This window comes from Spermophilus citellus (assembly GCF_964194105.1).
Source record: "Spermophilus citellus genome assembly, chromosome: 2".
Classification (NCBI taxonomy): Eukaryota; Metazoa; Chordata; class Mammalia; order Rodentia; family Sciuridae; genus Spermophilus; species Spermophilus citellus.
In genome coordinates, this window is record NC_138183.1 from 239,888,797 (window position 1) to 239,908,241 (window position 19,445).

The 19,445-nt window shown below is 36.6% G+C and overlaps 2 protein-coding genes across 2 annotated transcripts in view; one reads left to right on the plus strand and one right to left on the minus strand.

The window, feature by feature from the left end:
- The window catches only part of LOC308638592 (olfactory receptor 4C11-like), a gene marked incomplete at both ends in the record, with an annotated part of 413,029 nt that overhangs the window by 144,626 nt on the left and 248,958 nt on the right, over window positions 1-19,445 (plus strand). The window lies entirely within an intron of this gene.
- On the minus strand, window positions 15,966-16,874 carry LOC308639445 (olfactory receptor 4C6-like; the record flags this gene model as incomplete). Its single annotated transcript, XM_081277692.1, has 1 exon — window positions 15,966-16,874. One exon carries the CDS (start codon window positions 16,872-16,874, stop codon window positions 15,966-15,968), a length of 909 nt encoding a protein of 302 aa, XP_081133818.1.

Sequence of the window (19,445 nt, forward strand, 5' to 3'; positions counted from 1 at the left end):
ATATATAATGTTATTTAGTTAAGAGTAACGTATCCATGTTTATTTCATCATATTGACGGATGTAACTGTGAGAATATTAAGAGATACTGTGTGAGATATGCAGGGAATTTCTGTACTCTCTGAGTAAGTTTTCTCTTGATCTGAATTTATTCCAAATAAAAAATAAATTAAAAACCATCCATTTTCTGCTACCAAAATGCTAGCAATTTTAGTTTAATCATCTGGTTGTCAAGTGTCTTTGAACAAACCACCCTGTTTCTATCCCCTCTACTATGCAATAGCTATATTACCAATTGTAGAGCTGCTTGATCTGCAGTAATCAAGTTCATGGACATTTTGAACAGTTTTACTAAGAATGCATCAAAAGGAAATATCATAGGAAATATCAATGTTGGCATTATTTTTAAGCAGTATCAAAATGTAAATAAGCTAGAAACTGAATTAGCATAAAAATAAAATATGAATCTTAAAAATCATGCTGTAATTAGTTACACCTAATACAATTGCAATGAAACTGATTTGTTCCTGTAACCTTTTACAAAACATGTTGGTAAATACTTCTGGAATCATAATCTTATATAAATAATCCAATCCTAAAAAATAAATTAAAATTGAAATGACATGGAGAAGCTCTATTACACATTAATTTCATATGATGCTATGAATAAAGCAAAAATTAATAATATGAAGATTGAGAAGGTGAGCATTTTGCAGTATGTTGTTTTGTGTGTGCGTGTGTGTGTGTGTGTGTGTGTGTGTGTGTGTGTGTGTAGGGGGGGGTATTGGAGAATGTACCAAGGGGCACTTCACCACTGAGCCAGATCCCCTGTCTTGTTTTTTTGTTTGTTTGTTTGTTTGATTGTTTTGAGACAGGGTCTTGCTAAGTTGCTCAGGCTGGCCTTAAACTTGCAATTTTCCTGCCTCAGTCTCCTGAGTTTCTAAGATTCCAAGTGTGTGTGCCTTTGCACCTAGCAAAGAAGAAAATTTCTAATGACTTTTCCTATTTGCACAGATATTTTAAATATAATTTTACAATCTGTAAGGGAAAATATAAAAATGATAGAGTTTAAATTTACAATACAAATTGGTTACTATTAGAACATTTAAAATTGGACATAAATTTAAAACCACAGTACCAGATTCTTCATCTAAATAGTTCAGAAAGAGGATAAGAGGTTGGAAAAAACAATTTGTTTGTAAAGGTGAAACTAACATGCTAATATTTAAAAGCATCTTATATTAGAAAAGAGTAAACTATTTTAAACTTTCTATTAACTGTTATACAATGGCTTTAGCCCTCCCCATCCTTTATGCATTTATTTTGTTATAAATTTTAAATCCACATTCTATTACATTCTGTCCTTTTTTCTCCTTGAATATTTCACGGCTTTTTTTTTTTTTTTTCTGAAAACCCATGCCCTTGGATATCCTGGAGCTTCCTGAGATTGCTCAGGGATCCCTGGCAGCTGAACTGTGGGCTCTGAGCCATCTCCTGGGGAGGTGACCTGGGAAAGTTTGCCTGCATGTTGTTCACTGCCCACATTGCTCACTGTTTCCTTCTCATTCATTTTAGTCAAAACTTATTCTACCATCCATCTCTCTGGAAAAAACAAAACAAAACAGAATTTCTGTTTCAAGTTGAAGGACATATAACACTCAAACCTAAAAGGGAGATTAGTAGTAAGTCCATTATTATAAGTAGTGCTTTGTAACTCTACTCAACCAGTAAAGTTCAGATGCATTTACATGTGTATATGTGAGTGCATAAGTCACATTTACATCTGTAGTCTCAATAAATGATTTATAAATAAATATTATTACAAAATAGAATAATTTAAAATCCTATTTGTGATTAGCCAACTTGCAAGTTCATTTAATGTACCATATATATATGGTATTATTCAAGATTATTTTGATTATTATTTAGTAATAAAGGTTTATTTATCATGTGTGTCTCTCAAAGCATATTCTTTTATATGGACTACCAAGAAAACATATTCATTTCAGATTTCAATAACTTTTGTTCCTTTCAGTGTAGCTCTATTGGTTTGGTTTCCCCAAATGTCTCAATGTTTATACTCTTCCTCTTTTGGGATTTTGGAAGAAGAAATCCATCTTTCTGTTTCCACCTTTTTTTTTTTTCTCCACTGTGAGCTTTTCTAAACAATTCTCAGCAAGGAACCTAATGCTACTCATAACATCAAATGCACTGAAGGAAGATTGAATGGACAGAATTAAATCAGAAGACTCTCATCTATGACATTAGTACCTCTTTTTTACCTTAGTGTCCTTCCCCATTCCCTCTGCCGTTGTGTGGTTGTTGATATAATAAATGCTTCATTCTGCATCAATAACAGTGGAAGGTCTAATAACACTTGAATTTATCAGACACCCACATTAGCATTCTCTATATGGCTTCAGAAAATTCCATATTTTAATCTGAAATATAAGGACGGGAAAAACATTAGAAGATGAGGGATCAACCAAAATATATTTAGAAAGAACACAGAATATGCTGTTGGAGATAGGACAAAAATGTGTACTTGTAACATTTCTAAGTCACTTGGATTTAACTTGAAGATGAAATCTAAATATAGTTTCAATTTCATTAATTTTGAAGAAATAGGTTCTCCTAACCACATACTCCAGGTGTACAAAGATTAGATTCATTTAAAAGAGCTGCTATTGTGAGCTGTTTTTTTATCGGGCATCTTTCATGTATCAAGTGCTGTTCTGTGGGCTCCTTGTGTAATGTTTCACTTGCATACACATCCTTTTAACTTGGAAATGCAGTCCCCATTAAAGATGAAGGGTCTGAGAGCCAGAATAATGAGTAAGCTAGCTCAAGTACGCGTAGTTCTTGATAGGCCCATGCATAGTATTAAGCACCGTACCTGGTCACAACACCCACACTTTTAAGCTCTACATCATAGTTTAAAATCCTCTCTGAAAATGCAAATCTGTGAATTAAGAATCTCACCACATATCAGTTCCTTTATAATCCTCATGATAATTTTCTACCCTCTATGAAGAACAGTCCATTCAGTGATGGCAAAAATGAAAAGATTTTTTCCAACACTTCATTCTGCATTTAAGGGAGAGAGAAATAGCATCCCTGGCAGATGAAAGCGGCAGTATTGTTACTACTGCTTGAGTGCTGCCTTCAACATGTAGCAGGAAAAGAAATTAAGAAGCAAAGCTTCCTCCTCCTAAAATATAAAGAGGTTTCCCTGAGAGATCATGAACCTGTATACTTGCCTCACAAAAGCCCATGGGACTTGGAACTTTTCCATCATCATGATTTTCCATCACAAAATTTTGAGTGGTTTTACAATTGCTTAAGTGTTCATAAATCTCTTGAGCCCAAAATATTTTTTTTTTCCTTTTTTAAATGTCCGTGTTTCTATTTGCAGATTTTTTTTCATGTTGTCCTGTTCTGGAATAAAACAATGCATATAATGGGATGGAGAAGTGTCCCTTTGCATCATCCCTGTGTTCTTATTAAATTTAAGATCTGAAATAAGATCTGATTTCTGAAAGAGGCCAGCATCAATTCATTCAACGACTTGTATGGCATTGTGACTGGGGTAGTAAAGAGGGCTATATAAGAATAACAGATATGTTTATGAAAAGTCTATGTGTTAATTAAAATATATTTTTTCTCAGAAATTGATTTTTTTGAGATTCCATGATTTTAAAATTTAGAACACAGATACTAGAGATTAATTTTCACTTTTTATTTTTCTTGTTTTTTTGCTTCTATTGGTGTGCTATGGCTGTACACAATACTTGAGTTAATTTTTGCATAATCACACATGAGTGAAATTTAATTTACTTCATTTCAGCCCCCATTTCCCTTCCCCCTTCCCTCCCTATATTCTCCTTCTTCTACTCTCTTGGTCTACCTTTCACTCATCTATACATGTTTAATTTATGGTATAGATGTACGTAAAGATGGAATTCACAGTGGTATTTTTGTACATGTACATAATGTGATTTTGTCAAATTCTTTCTGCATTTTCTCCTCTTCCTTTTTACTCTTTTCCCTTCCTCAATCTCCTACTCCACTGATCTTCACTATCTTTACAGTATCCATCCCCCACACCTTTCCCCTTTTGCTGTAGCTTCCACATATGAGAGGAAACATCAGACCCTTGATTTTCAGTTAAGCTCGTTTCACTTAGCATGATATTCTCCAGTTCCATCCATTTAACAACAAATACCATAATTCCATTCTTCTTTTGGGTTGAGTAAAACTCATTGTGTATATAGCTCATATTATTTATCCATTCATCTTTTGATGGTTAACTGGGCTGTTCCACAACTCAGCTATTGTGAATTGTGCTCTTAAACATTGATGCAGCTGTGTCACCACAGTATGCTGATTTCAATTCTTTTTAATAAATACTAAGGAATTGGACAGCTGAGCCATACGGTGGTCTCATTCTGAGTTTTTTGAGGAATCTCCATACTGCTTTCCATAGTGATTATACTGATTTACAGTCCCACCAACAATGTATGAATGAGAGTACTGTTTTTGCACCAGAATTTTTATTATTTACATTTAATAACAAACAATCTGGTGATTTTCACAGTCTGCAAACATTGTATTCTACATAAATCAGAAAATATCTAGTAAGTTTCCAGAGAGATGGCTCAACATCTTAGCAATTTTTCTGATCTTTGGAATTCTTTATTACTCAGCCTAACGGAAAACCTTTTACAACCAGAGGTTTACTGTATGTTCAATGTCTAACAGATTGAGTACTCATTGTTATTCTCATATTGTTGTACAAACAAGCCTGATATTCAACCTGCCCATACAAGTTTTAGCATTGTCTTATCAATTTCTCTGAAAAAAAAATGGTTTGTTATTATGAAGGGAATGGAGGCAGCAGAATATTTTTTTGTTTCTTGAAAGGAAGCTCTTTTTATATTCAGTGCATTTATTTACATTCCCACCTGTGGCGTATTAGAGTTCTTTGTTCCCTGCATCCATGCTAGGATTTATTGTTTGCATTCTTTATGTTTGTCATTCTAATTGGAGTTAAATAAAATCTCACTATATTTTTAATACACCTTTCCCTATTCCCTAACCAGTTCAAGTTTTTTTCATATAGATATTGGCCATTTGTAATTCTCTTCAGAAGTGCCAGTTTGGTTCATTTACCCATGTAGTGATTGGGTTATTATTATTATTACTTTTTAATGCTGAGTTTTTTTCTTCCTATTAATATATATATATATATATATATATATATATATATATATATATAATAAATGAAGGTTCATTAATTAACTATATATATATATATATATATATATATAGTTAATTAATGAACCTTCATTTATTTATTTGGATGTGGTGCTAAGACTAGAACCCAGAGCCTCACAAAGCTAGGCAAGCACTCTACCACTGAGCCACAACCCCAGCTCCTGTTGAGTGTTTTGAGTTCTTTACATATTTTTGATATTAGTCTTCTGTCAGAGGTGAAGTGAGGAAAGATTTTCTCTCATTCTCCCAGTTATCTCTTCACTCTGCTTTTTCTTTTGCTGTACAGAATTTTTTAAAATTTGATGTCATCCAATTTATTAACTATTTCTTTTATTTCTTGAGCTATAGAGGTCTTATTCGGGTAGTCTGTCTGAGCCTACATGTTGAAGAATTTTCCTTATTTTTTATTCTAACTGTTCCAAAGTTTCTGGTCTTAAATCTTTGATCCCTTTTGAGTTTATATTTGTACAGTATGCAAGGTGGGAATCTGCTTCATTCTCCTACAAATGGTTATCCAGTTTTCCCAGGACAACTTATTTAAAAGGCTGTCTTCTCCAGTATATGTTTTTGGCAATTTCATCTATAATCAGATGACTGTATCATTGAGGGCTTGTATTTGAGCCTCCATTCTATTCCACTGATGTACATGTCTATTCTTTTGCTAATACCATGCTTTTTTAATTACTATGGTGCAGAATTTGATACTGGGTATTGTGATGCCTTCAGAATCGCTCTTTTGGCTTGTGTTTTCTTTGGATATTTAGGATCTTTGTTTCTCCACATATATTTTATGATTTTTTATTCTGTTTCTGTGAAGAACACCATTGGAAGTTTGATGGAAATTGCATTGAATCTGGTGACCTCTTTTGGAAATATAGCCATTTGAATATTAATTCTACCTCTCCAAGAACATGTGTAGTCTTTCCATCCTTTAGTGTCTTCTTTCTTCAGAGATTTATAATTTTCACTAGAGAGATCTTTTACCTCTTTCTTTGGTTAGGTTTATACCTAGGTGTTCTTGTTGTCATTGATCTTTGTTTGTTTTTTAGTTATTGTGAATAGAATTGTTTTCCTGATTTATTTTCAGCAGATTCCTGATTGCTATATTGAATACTTCTTGATTTTTTATGTTGATTTCATATCCTGTTACATTGTTGAATCAGTCTATCCACTTTAGTGTTAGGTAGAGCTTTTAGGGTTGATCATATCATCTGCAAATATGAATAAGTTGACATTTTCACTTTCTATTTGTATCTCTTTCATTTATTTCTGTAGCTAATTGCTCTGGCTAAAATTTCAAGTACTGTACTGAATAGGGGTGGTGAGAGCAGATATTCTTCTCTTATTCCTGATTTAACATCATTCTATGTCCTCTTATTCTTGGGAGTTTCTTCTGAGAAAGGTACTATTTTTCTTATGGGTTTGTCTCTACAAGGGATTTGGTATTTTTCTCTTGCAGTTTTTGAGACTATTTCTTTCTTCTGAATTCTTGGCATTTTAACTATTATGTGTCATGGAGAAATTTTTTTTCTTGTCCTATACGAAGTTCGAAAGCCTCCAGTAATGGTATGCACGTTTCCTTCCCAAGATTAGGGAAATTTTCTGCTATTATTTTACTGAATAAGTGTTCTATGCCATTAGTCTGTGTCTTTTCTTGCTTCGAGGTCTGTAATTCTTTTTGTATTCCCCTGGTTTAGTCAGAATGGACATCAAATTTGACAGTGTCATAATGCCTAAGCTCATACTAATTATTTCTCATTGAATTAAATTTTTGAAATATTTATTTATAAATTTAATAGCTATCTTTGAAATTAATCAGTTCACTCAAAATTTATTTTTCACACACATTTGCATTCAATTATTTATAACAATAAGATGTTTACACTTTTTTCCAGTTTCGATCTGAACATAAAACTAACTTAAGATATGGGTTCTAGAACAAATCTAAACTGGCTGGTCCAGGGTGATACAACTAACTAGAAAATTTGTTCTAGAACCCATATCTTAAAAGGTGAAATAAAAACATATTTAAAAAATACCAAATGTTTTCTTTGCCAAAGTGTTTAACTATATTCTTTCAGATTCTTCCAGAGTTGAAATGAGCAAGGTATCAAGAGCATGAAAAATGTGTCCAGACTTGGTTACATACCCTCTGAATGGCTCTGGAGGGAAACGGGAGACAGCATCCCAACCACTGGGTTCAGCATTGACGTGGGTCGTTCTGTATTTGTTTTTTTTTTTTTTGTTGTTGTTGTTGTTGTTGTTGTTGTTTTCAGGATCAGGGACATGCTTCAACAATTTGCAAAGCTCAGGCACTGTAGACTATAATCTAGTCTTCACCTCAACTTCCTCTCATCTGTAGTGAAAATAGGCAATTTTGTCTCTTCTTGCATTTCCTTGCTGTGTAGTGAGGAGCACCAAGAACTGGGTTGATCACAAAGACTTCACCCAATGCTCCTCTGGTGTGGATCTAGATGACTCCAAAGGATCCAGAGCTTCTCTGGGAGCCTGTGGGTCCTCACTTATTGCAAAGGAGCTGGTGCAAACATATCCCCCGCTTAGTGGAACACTCTTTGATGTATGTGTTGATAGTGCTTTCTATGCATTCAGAATCCATCAGTGTGTGAGGACTAACCATGGGGAGTGGATCAGGTCTATATCTCTTCTCCCTGCTAGGCATTGTGTTTTTCAGTCTTTAGGCTAATCATGACCATACTGGCACAGGAAGTAGTTTTGTATGCTCATGGATTTCTTGGTTAGCAGAAAGAATTCCTACAAACTCAGATTGATAAAAAGAGCAACACCTCTGAGTCTGTACCAAAGGAGAATTTAGGTGGCTCAGAAATGCAGTGACTGGTCTGGGAATCCATGGGCCCACTTTTATTGAGGAGGGGTTGATGTCAGGGAATCCCCTAAGCAGCAGACTGAACCTAGTCAGACATGGGAAGGGCACATTTTATGCACTTTGGAGTCTTCAGTGTGTTAGGAGAAGCACTGTGCTCCTGAGCAACAGAGTAGCCTTGGCTCTATTCCCTGTTGGGCAGCAATTTTTGCAGACTTTAGGCTGGCAGTGATTTCACCATATAAATTATTCAGATATCTTGATAACAGTCCATTTTTCCATAATATTATTTGCTGCTATCTCCAGGAGAGATGAAGTTGAAGGGAATTCTATTTTCCTAAGATGAAGGCTTAGATATTCCCAACAATATTGTTCCTTGCTGGGTCTGGGGTTGTGGCTCGGTGATAGAACACTTGCTTAGCATGTGAAAGGCCCTGATTTCCATCCTCAGCACCACCAAATAAATAAAATAAAGGTATTGTGTCCAACTACAAGTAAAAAAAGTAAAAGATTGTTCCATGCCACAGTTCTCCATGTATGATTGGGAAAAGTGGAGTATTTCTCACACAGTGCTATGCAGTGCTGTGATCAACTGAATCCAGACTGATTTTTCCTTCTAACACTCATTTCTGTCACAATTTTGTGAAACATGTCTCTCTCTTTCTTAGTGTGATCCTTCCTCTAACCTGCCCTAGCATTGGCAGGGGTGCCAGTTAAGATCTGATTAAAAATGTTTCACTCTTTATTCCTGTAACCAGAGGCTCTGAGTCTCTCAAAGTCTTTAACTTGGAAATATTGAACTTCAGAATATTCCCTCAATCACCCACTTCACTAAGTAGTTATTACTTAGCTGTTTTGATTCTCACCTGCAAAAGAGTTAATGCCATCTTCCAATTCCCTTCAAAGATACTTTCTTGATAATGATTACAGACATAAATCTAATGATAAGGCAAAAAAGAATGTGAATTCCTTTCTAAAGATTACTTTCTAGGCCATATCAAATATAAAGGAGTTTTGTTATGTAAGTATAGAACTACACATTTTCTGTCCTTGTCTTCCATTGAATTTGTTAGGTCATAAGAAGACTCCTAGAATGCATTTTTTTTTACTTTGTCCACATACTTCCTTCCAAGCACTGCCACTAGCAGGTAGAATAGAGAAAAAACTGCCAATAAAGAAAAGTGGTCCAATTCATGTAAGTCATATCCCTGATTACCATGACTGAAGAACACAAGAACACATAATATATACCACACAATATCCAATGAAAACTGAAGAGCACATCAAGTTATGATGAAGAGAGAGGAGCAAGTCAGCAATACAGAACAAAATTCCTGAATTTGAAAGTGATAAGCACAAATGTCTCAAAAGATGTGCCTGATACTTGACATAGGGACTATGAAAGAACTGGGTGACTTCCCTCAATGCTTACAGTTGGAACACAGAGGATGAAAAATGCCTGCCACACTCCCACCACCTGCCATGGTGTAGATGTTGGCAATTAGGTCAAAGAATAATAGGCAAAAGTTCCTAAGGGTTCACAAACACATGACCAATGTTAAGAGAATAAGGGACCATTTGTAGCCCAAAAACTTGATTTGTACTATGTGTCCCAAAATCTGTATATCAACACCAGTCTATCAATCAATGTAGTGTAATCATATCAAGAAAAAATGAACTATCCTTGTATAATGGTTCTGGCCATTTGACGTGGGATAACTTCATAGGTGCAATAGCAAGATCTTCTGAAGACATCTGATAAACCACATGGGTATAATGTTGGAGAACACCCTGTATGGTTTGGATCTAGAACGTACCCAAAAGCTCACACATTCAACACTTGGTCCCTAATACACCAATATTCGGGTGGAGCTTGAGGGAAGTGATTGGATTATGAAGGCTCTGGCTTCATCAGTGTATTATTCCTTTCATGGATTGATAATTTGTGTGGACTACTGGGAGAAAGTGGAAACTGTAGGTAACTGTGGCATGGTTGGAGAAAGTAAGTCATTAGGGACATGCCCTTTGTAAATATATCTTGTCTGTAGCGCCGTCCTTGCTTTCTCTCTCTCTGTGCTTCCTTGCTACTGTGAGGTGAGCAGTGTTCCCCACTATGCCCTTCCATGGAACATCCTTCCATGAGGTTGTTCTGCAACCTTCCATGAGGTTCAGGCCCAAAGCAATGGAGCTGGTTTAACCATGGACCAAAACCTCTGAAATCATGAGCCAAAGTGAAATTTCCCTTCTTTGTTATTGTCAAATATTTTGGTCACAGTGAGTACAAGCTGAATAACACACTCCAAAATGGAAGAACCACGATACAGTCCAGGCACTTGATTCTCATCTGGTGTTGGGGTTTGAGTCTGCAGAGTTTAGCTCCCTCAGGCCTGACTTTTTGCAAGAGCTGTGGCTGTGATTTAGGTCAGCTGAGGCAAACCTCAGTTAGGAGGAAGAAAAGTTCTCTTCCCCTTATCGCAAGTCACAAGTTCTGCAAGGTTTGGCCAAGAGGAAGAAGCTTCCTGCATACTGGACCTGGGAACAGTACAATCGGGGATTAGATAATGTCTACAAAGAACTTTGGAGGGTACTTATCAAATGAACAGGAACAATCTGAATTTAGCTCTGTGTACCCGCTGAGGCATGATTTTTGGGCAATGCGGGTAAAGTGTTACTGAAGAATTGCTTGCTTTGTTAGAAGAAGAATATAAAAGGAACTTGCAAATAAACCTCAGCATGCAGTTGCAACTGCTGCCTTTGCTCTGCATCCCCTGTGTCCTGGTTATTTCACGACCCTTACCCAGGGACCCGAACGCTCTAGACGTTCACAATCTGGGATACTTCTTGAGAAGTTACTGACCAATTTCAGATGTTTAATAAGAATTTTGAAAATTTCAACAAGGTTACTACAAGTTATGGAATCATGCCCCATTGGCCTAGGTCTAAGGGAAGAACTATCTAAAGTATTTTCTCTTCCAGTCAATTAGCAATTAGTGAGTTAGTCATGAAGGTAGTGGGAGGATTTATTGTAGGCAGACAACTGAATGGTATATGTAAAAGCCTTACCTCAAGAACATAAATTCACAGTGGCACACACCTGTAATCCCAGTGATTTGGGTGGGTAAAACAGGAAGATCACAATTCTGAAGCCAGTTCTAGCAACTTTGTGAGTCCCTAAGCAACTTGGTGATAGCCTGTCTCAAAATAGAAAATACAAAGGAACAGGGAGGAGACTCAGTGATAAAGCACCCCTGGGTTCAATTCTCCAGTACCAATATTAAAAAAAAATAATCTTAGCAGTAGAAGGAACCAGAAAGTTATCAGAGTTATTAATGAAATGTCAAGAAATCACTTGTAAGAGACTAATCAGAGAGAGAGAGAGTTAGCTGAATTTTGGCTATCAGAGCTTGAATGATTGTAAGGCTTTTAACCTCAGTTGCATGAAATGTGATGTAACCTGACTTGTAAGTTTTAAAGACAACTCTGAGTACTGTGCTGAGGATCAAACATAAGAGCAGGGGATACTGAGATAAAAGTAGGGAGAGCAGGCAACAGTTCAGGTGAACATTGGTGGTGGCTTGGAATTAGGTGATAGCTCTAAAAGTCATGAGAAGTTGTTGAATTTGGGATATATGTTGCAAGTTGAGTCCACAGGATTTCGTGATGCACTGAATTTTATATATGACATAGACAGACCAAATGTGCCATCAACTGACAGAAAGTGTTTTAGGTAGAATAGACTGGGTGATAATGGTAGAACTAGGAGGACAGCCTTGGGCATGTTCAGTTTGAGAAATTATCTGTTCCAGTGAGAATGCCATGGAGAAAATTGGATTTTTTTAGAGAGAGAGAGAGAGAGAGAGAGAGAGAGAGAGAGAGAGAGAGAATTTTTTTAATATTTATTTTTTATTTTTCGGCAGACATAACATCTTTGTTTGTATGTGGTGCTGAGGATTGAACCCAGTGCCTCACGCATGCCAGGCGAGCACGCTACCGCTTGAGCCACATCCCCAGCCCCAAGAAAATTATATTTCCACAGTAGAGCATGAACAAATAAGTCTAGGCTGGAGATACTAATTCAACAATCTTAGTCTTATTAAGATAGTATGTCAAGAACAACCAGGCTAAAAGTTGTTAATGGATTTTATTTTGTAAGGTGAGAAATGAACATTGGCTACTAAAATTAATGACATAGGGGTCATTTGATATTCAACAGAAGAAATAAGCATGGCAAAGTGCTTCATAAGCTGACAAGGACTTGTAGAAAAATAAAAGGAAAGAGATGAGAGACAGAATTATAGAGATCTCTTTGGTTTTGCTGCAAAGGAGAAGACACAGGGCAGTAACTGATGAAGGAAGTGGGTTCATGGAAAGATTTTTTAAGATAAGAGACTAATTCTTTGCTAACGTAAATGATCCAGTGGAAAGGAAAATTAAAGCTAGTTTTAGATCAGTGGCCTCGTGTAAGCAACAAGAAGAGATCTAAGACCAGTGCATAGGTCAAGTGGCTTCTCTGGCTTTGAAGTGGGACACAGATGATGCCTGTAGTGATAGCCTGTCTCAAAGTAAAAAAAAAAAATACAAAGGGACTGGGAGATACCATGGGATGCCTGTTTGGTAGCAAGTAGGACCTAAGTGGTCAGATGCTGGTAGATCAATAGAAGCAGTTGTTGGTGTGTGGAGAAGTGAGGCCTTAAATTCTCTCAGTGAAATATGAGGCAAGTCCATCTAAGAGTTAATGTTTTAGTCATCTATATTTTAGTAATTTTTTGTCACTGGGAATAAAAACAACAAAGAGGATACAAAGTTAATTTGTGGTCAGGGTTTTAGAGGTCTCAGTCTTAGATGGTTGACTCCATAGCTCTGGGCTGGAGGTGAGGCAGATCATCATGGTGAATGGGCATGGTGGGGGAGAGCAGTTCAGGACATGGCAATCAGGAAGCAGATGTTTCCTCACACCAGGGAAAAATATAAATCCCAAAGGCATGCCCTGAGGGAGGGACCTACTTACTCCAGTTATACCCTATCTGCCCAGTTACCACCAAGTTAAACCATATCAATGGATGAATCCATTGTTTAGGTTACAACTCTCATAATCTGATCATTTCACTTCTGAACAGTCCTGAATTGTCACACATATGAGCTTTTGGGGGACACCTCATATCCAAAATAGAACAGTTGCCCTTTGTTTTTGATAAATATTATTCTTCCAATTAAAGTGCCCTTCTATTCCTACTTTTCTATGCCTTTATATCATAAATAGTATTATTTTTTTCAAATTCTATTATGCAGATAATCATATGGTTTAGTAGCTATTATTGGTAAGAGCCAGTTACTATAAAAAGATAAAGATTTATTTCAGAAGTGAATGGGATGGAAAAGGTAAAGCATTAAGCTGCTAAGTAATGTGTTTACTGAGCAAAACTTTTAAATGTGAATTAATATGAGGGATCTATAAAACACAGAAGACAAGAAATTTTTGGAATTTAAGAGGCCAGCGATAATTTCAGCATGAATTACCAGAATGGGTCTTTGCATGGTGATAGAAAAATATAGATTCTGGTCCTAATTTTGTCACTTAAAAATTATCAGGCAAATTATAAACATTTAAGATTAGGGATCTCATTTTGAACCTTCCACTTTAATTTTGTAATCAAACTAAGAAAATTCTCTACGTAATGTCTTATGTACACCAAGTATCATACTATCAAGATCATTTTCTTCTTCTTTGACAAGGTAACAAAATATAAAATGAATCTAGGTATTTAATCCCAAAACAGTCCCATCATGCAGTAAATATTATCTTCTACTAATGACACAGCAAAGGGTAAGTGAAAGCTGTGTACAGCTATTTTTATGCTGTTTCTAAATTCATCTATAAACCCATGTCTGACTTGATTTTTAATTGTAGTCTAATATTAGAGTCTCTTTGATCTCACTGCTCTGTTTTAACTTAAGGATGAAAAACTAATAGCATTGTCTACCAGGGCCTGGTCTGCTTTTCCTGTCTCACCTTGTCCTACAGCCCCACTCCAACTGCAGTGCACTGATTACTCCACTTCTGGCTTCTCTCTCTGTAATATTTTCTCTTCCCACAGATATGTTTGAGGATGGTTGTTCTCATCACTCAGATTTCAGCTTAAAAATTTTTCTCAGAAAGTTTTTTTGCCCACTTCTCCAGAGTTCCCCAGTCACCTTTGTTCTACTCCCTTAAGATTTTCTGAACATGTGATTGCTCTATGATTTTTGATTTTCATTTTCATAAGTTGTCTGTCTTCTGCACTAACATATAAGCTCCGAGGTATAAAGAAAGTGAGTTTTCTTATTCATTGCTGTAACCTAGCTTCTAGCAAAGTATCCAAACTTTATACAAACTCAGCAAATATCTTTTAATCAACAAATGAATCTTGAAGTTACAAATACAGTTGGGGATTATTACAGCAAGATTCTTATAGCTGTAATAATATTTGTATTCTATTTCAAAATACAAATATTTGATTTAAATATTACCTTATTTGAATCCATAACTCGTGCTGCAATTATTGTCTTCATATATATCATGCATATTTGTTTTAATAAGGAAACAATTTGCTAAATCATGCTATGACTTTAGGCTCCTACATACCCCAAAAAGGGTGGTGACTTGAAACATTATCAGTGTCTTTTAGTCGTTTCCATAGCTGAATCTTGGAGAAAATAAACATCTTTGGATTTGAATATATGCATTTTGAAGTTAACAGCAAAACCATTTTCTCCATAATTAATAAATTAGGTCTAGGTGTGCATAACTAAAAAGAACCAATAAAGTAAATAAATAGGTCTATACTCTTGCTTTTTTCCCATAGAGAATATATAACTTCAAGACATAGACAATTGATTTGAAAGCATCTTGACTTAACCACCATTGGAACTTGTTTTGCTTCTCTGAAGAATACTAAGAGTTGAGAATTTGGGGAAGTTGAGAATACTTCTACCCATAGCACACTAACAAAGTGTTTCCAAATGGGACACTTGGCAGTATGCCAAATATGGGGATTCTAACACCCTAAAGTGTTAATATATATTTGTCTTCCCCATTTCTTTGTTTATTTGTAAATATTTTAAACTCTTAAGTCTCTTTTAGATTAGGAGTCATCCAATAATGTTTATTAAGCACATATTGTGTAACTAGGAGTGTTCTCACCCCTGAGGATACAGCAGAAAGGAATAAAAATAATCCCTGCATTGACAATAACTATGATTTGGATATGATTTGGAGAACAGAAAACAGAACATGGACCTGAAGAAGTATTTTCAGGTATGATTCGTGATTGTAGACTTTGAGGGTAAAAGCTGAGTGGAGAAGTGGAGGACAGATGACGGGAAGGACTGAGGAAAGTCATCAGAAAATTCTCTCTCTCTCTCTCTCTCTCTCTCTCTCTCTCTCTCTCTTTCAGATAGGAGTTCATTTGAAAATAGAAAAAAAAATCAAGGAGCCAGCCAAGCAAAGGCTTTGGGAAAGACCGTCTCCAAGAGAGAAAGAAACCCCTAAACTTGGGAAGACTAGGATTGTTCAAAATAGAATTTAATTTAAAGTGTGCCTAGAGGATTTTGGGGAAGGTGAGGTAGTACAGAAGGTACCTATGAAAGTCCTAGAGACAAGTCCTGGTTAGACAAGATACTGCAGTATCTTCATTTTTTTTTTTTAATGGATTCTGTTGTCGTGCATAACTAAAGAAAATGAATAAAATAAAATGATGCATCTAGTTTCCTGTGCCCAATGAATTGCAGTTATGGGGAGGCTAAAACTCCACTGACATTGTAAGGCAAGTTTGTCCCTTGGTCTGTAATTTAATGATCACCCAGGGTCCCTCATTTCACCCATAGTTTCCTCATGGCATATTTCACCTCTGCATTCCTCAAGGTGTAGATCAAGGGATTTAACATTGGTTCAACAACAGTAAAGGACACAGCCATTGCCTTGTCTATGGGGTAAGTGGCCACAGGCCTCACATACAAAAAAATACACGGCACAAAGAATAACACCACCACAGTGAGGTGGGAGCTACACGTGGAGAGGGCTTTGCGTCTTCCTTCAGAGCTATAAGACTTCAGGGAGCAGAGAATGACCACATAAGAGGCCAGTAGGAGAAGGAAGATGGTCATACACATCACACCACTGTTGAGGGTGACCAAGAGACCCAGGACGTGGGTGTCCATGCAGGCCAGTTTCAACAATGGAAAGAAGTCACACATAAAGTGGTCGATGATATTGGGGCCACAGAAAGGTATTTTATACATGAAAAGAAGCTGTATGGTTGCGTGCATGGACCCGCCCAGCCAGGCCCCTCCCACCATCAGGCAGCACACTCGGGGACTCATGATGCTGGTGTAGTGCAGCGGCTTACAGATGGCTACGTAGCGGTCACAGGCCATCACAGTGAGAATGATGATCTCCACACCACCAAAGAAATGCCCTGCAAAGAGCTGGGTCAAGCAGCCTTTGAGGGAGATGGTAATACTATCATAGAGGGAGATCACAATCAACTTGGGGGTAATGATAGAAGAGTAGGTGATGTCTATGAGAGACAAGAAAGTAAGGAAAAAATACATGGGAGACTTCAGACTCTGACTTGCACTTATGGTTACCACAATGAGGAGGTTTCCCAGTACTGTGACCACATACATGACTAGAAACAAACCAAAGAGTGTTTTCCTCAACTCTGGGTTCTTTGTAATGCCCAAAAGGATGAATACAGTCACGTTGTTTGGAGTCTCCATTGAATGTGGGCTGAGGTCAGCGTGTCCCTCTGCACTGGAAAGTCTGCAAAAGGAATATCAGTTTTGATTAGCAATCACTAAGTGCACTGGACATATTTTTGCATGCTGTCCCATATCCTCTTAACCTATCTTTTCCTCCAGCCATTGCTACAGAAATCAGCTAACACTAAAAGCCTAACAGCACGATCCTACTGATCCACACCACAGCTCTTCCTCGCTCTGGTACAACTTCTGCTCTCTGTTTCACTGGTTGTTGCTTGTGATTCTTACAACTAGTAATTACTGAAGTTGAATTCTAATTCAGATTTCCAAGTTCCAAAATGAATGCTAATAACAATCCATATTGTTTTTTTAAGGGAGTACCGAGGATTGAACTCAGGGCCACTCAACCACTAAGCCACATTCCCAGTCCTATTTTGTATTTTATTTAGAGACAGGGTCTCAGTTGCTTAGCAACTCGCTTTTGCTGAGGCTGGCTTTGAGCTGTGATTCTCCTGTCTCAGCCTCCCAAACTGCTGGGATTACAGGAGGCACCACTGTACCTGGGTCATATAGTTTCATCTTATGAAAATTTCAAGTGCTTGATATCTGTATTTCTACCTATCATCTATTTCAATTCTAAAACTTGGTTACAACTATTAACTAATAATTAATAAAAATTCTAATAATTTTTTCACATGTGCTTATTAAAGAAAATTAAGCCTTAAGCTTTTTTTTTTTTTTTTATCAGCTCCAGAAACCCAGATCTACATTCTAGCTAACAACATCCTTACACAGCCTGAGTTGGCAAATCACTGTAACCTCCCAGCTTTCTATTACTACTGCCTATGGCCTCCATTAGCAAATCTATCACTGTACCTTCTCCATCCCTTACTTCTTTCCCTCTACCAGCTTCATTGCTGTCATCCTGATCTTTATTACATGCACCCATAGAGATCATGTTAGCAACAATTCAATTATCTTCTTGGCTCATATTTCAATTAAAATTGCATATTGGCTTTATCACTTTATGGATATGCTTAAGGATGGCTAATTTGTTATATTTTAATCATATTTCTAATAATGTGCTATACTAGTAAACATTAGTCATTTAATTAAGTTTGTTTTAAAAAATACAATGGAGTTCCTGCATGGGAAACTGCATTAAACCATGAAGCCCAAGCATGGCTGCTATCAGTTCTTGCCTACAGAAACCACAGCATCATCTTCTGGGCATGGCTGCTATTATTCTGGCATCCTGGTTCAAATATCCTATTTACCATTTTACATCTGTAGCATTTCCTTTCTTAGACATGCTTTAACCACAACCAGAAGCTGCACTGTACCTTTCACTCTTCATTCAGTGTTGAATTATTGCCATCAAATCCTCCTTATGATGTTAATTTTGACAACTTGCCAAAAGAGATTAAAGTACAGCCAGCTACAAATTGTTGATAGCTCAAGGCTCTTCATCCTGAGACCAATTTGTGCCTATAAATAAAACAAATAGATGAAATACTGACATGTTTAAAACATAATTGCGTTCCAGTTAGGTGGTTTCAATTATCTCCACAACTTCAAACTAGTTCCTCAAATTAATAGAAATATGTTTAATATTCAAGTAAAATTTCAAGGTTACCTTCAAAAAGTTCAGTCTTATGAAGCAAATAAGTAGAAGTCAAAAACTGTGTAAGTAAAATGTCTATGATCGCATAGAGGAGACAAAAGGTGTAGCCCCATCAGATATACTCACATGAACTTTCTTCTCCAGAATTAGGAATCATAGCAAAGTAGAGGACCAAAATAAGTAAGGACCTGCACAGAGAATAAACAAAGCAATCATTCAAAGGGGAATCATTTCAATAGAAATAGACTTTCTAATGAAAGGAAAGATTATAAAAAGGCACTGAAGTATCCACAGACTTAAATAAGAACAACCACTGTAGTTGGCACAAGACTATGTTTCCTCTAAATAGAATATGTTGCCAAAAGGAAAAAAAAAGAGAGAGAGATGTGGATCTCTAATAAATTTTTGAGCTTAATTTACAAACAATCTCCAACCAAAGTTTTAGAAGAAACAACATCAATTAAATGTTATCCTTCCGGTAATAGACATGGGGTAAAGACTACTGAGTGCCAGTTTCAAGTGGTGCAGAATTCCAAATGTGCATATTTGCATCATTCCAATTGGATCCCTTTGTGGCTATTTCTCCTCTGACTGAGAACTAATCACTACACCAGCAATTCCCATCTGCCCTTGCATTGATTGGTGTTTCCCCAGAGTCAGAGCCTCACTAGAGCCAAGCCAAACTGATGATTTACAAGCAAAAAACAGATCATAGTATTAACCATTTAGTTATTTGTTCCACAACTAAACTTTCTTCAATACAGAATGGCCACTCTGTGACCATCTGTTCATATTTGTTTTAATACCTATGACTGAACTCAGCATTGCTTAACCACTAAGTCACATCCCCAGTCGTCGTCGTCCTCCTCCTCCTCCTCCTCCTCCTCCTCCTCCTCCTCCTCCTCCTCCTCCTCCTCCTCCTCCTTCTTCTTCTTCTATTTCTATTTTGAGACAGGGTCTTATTA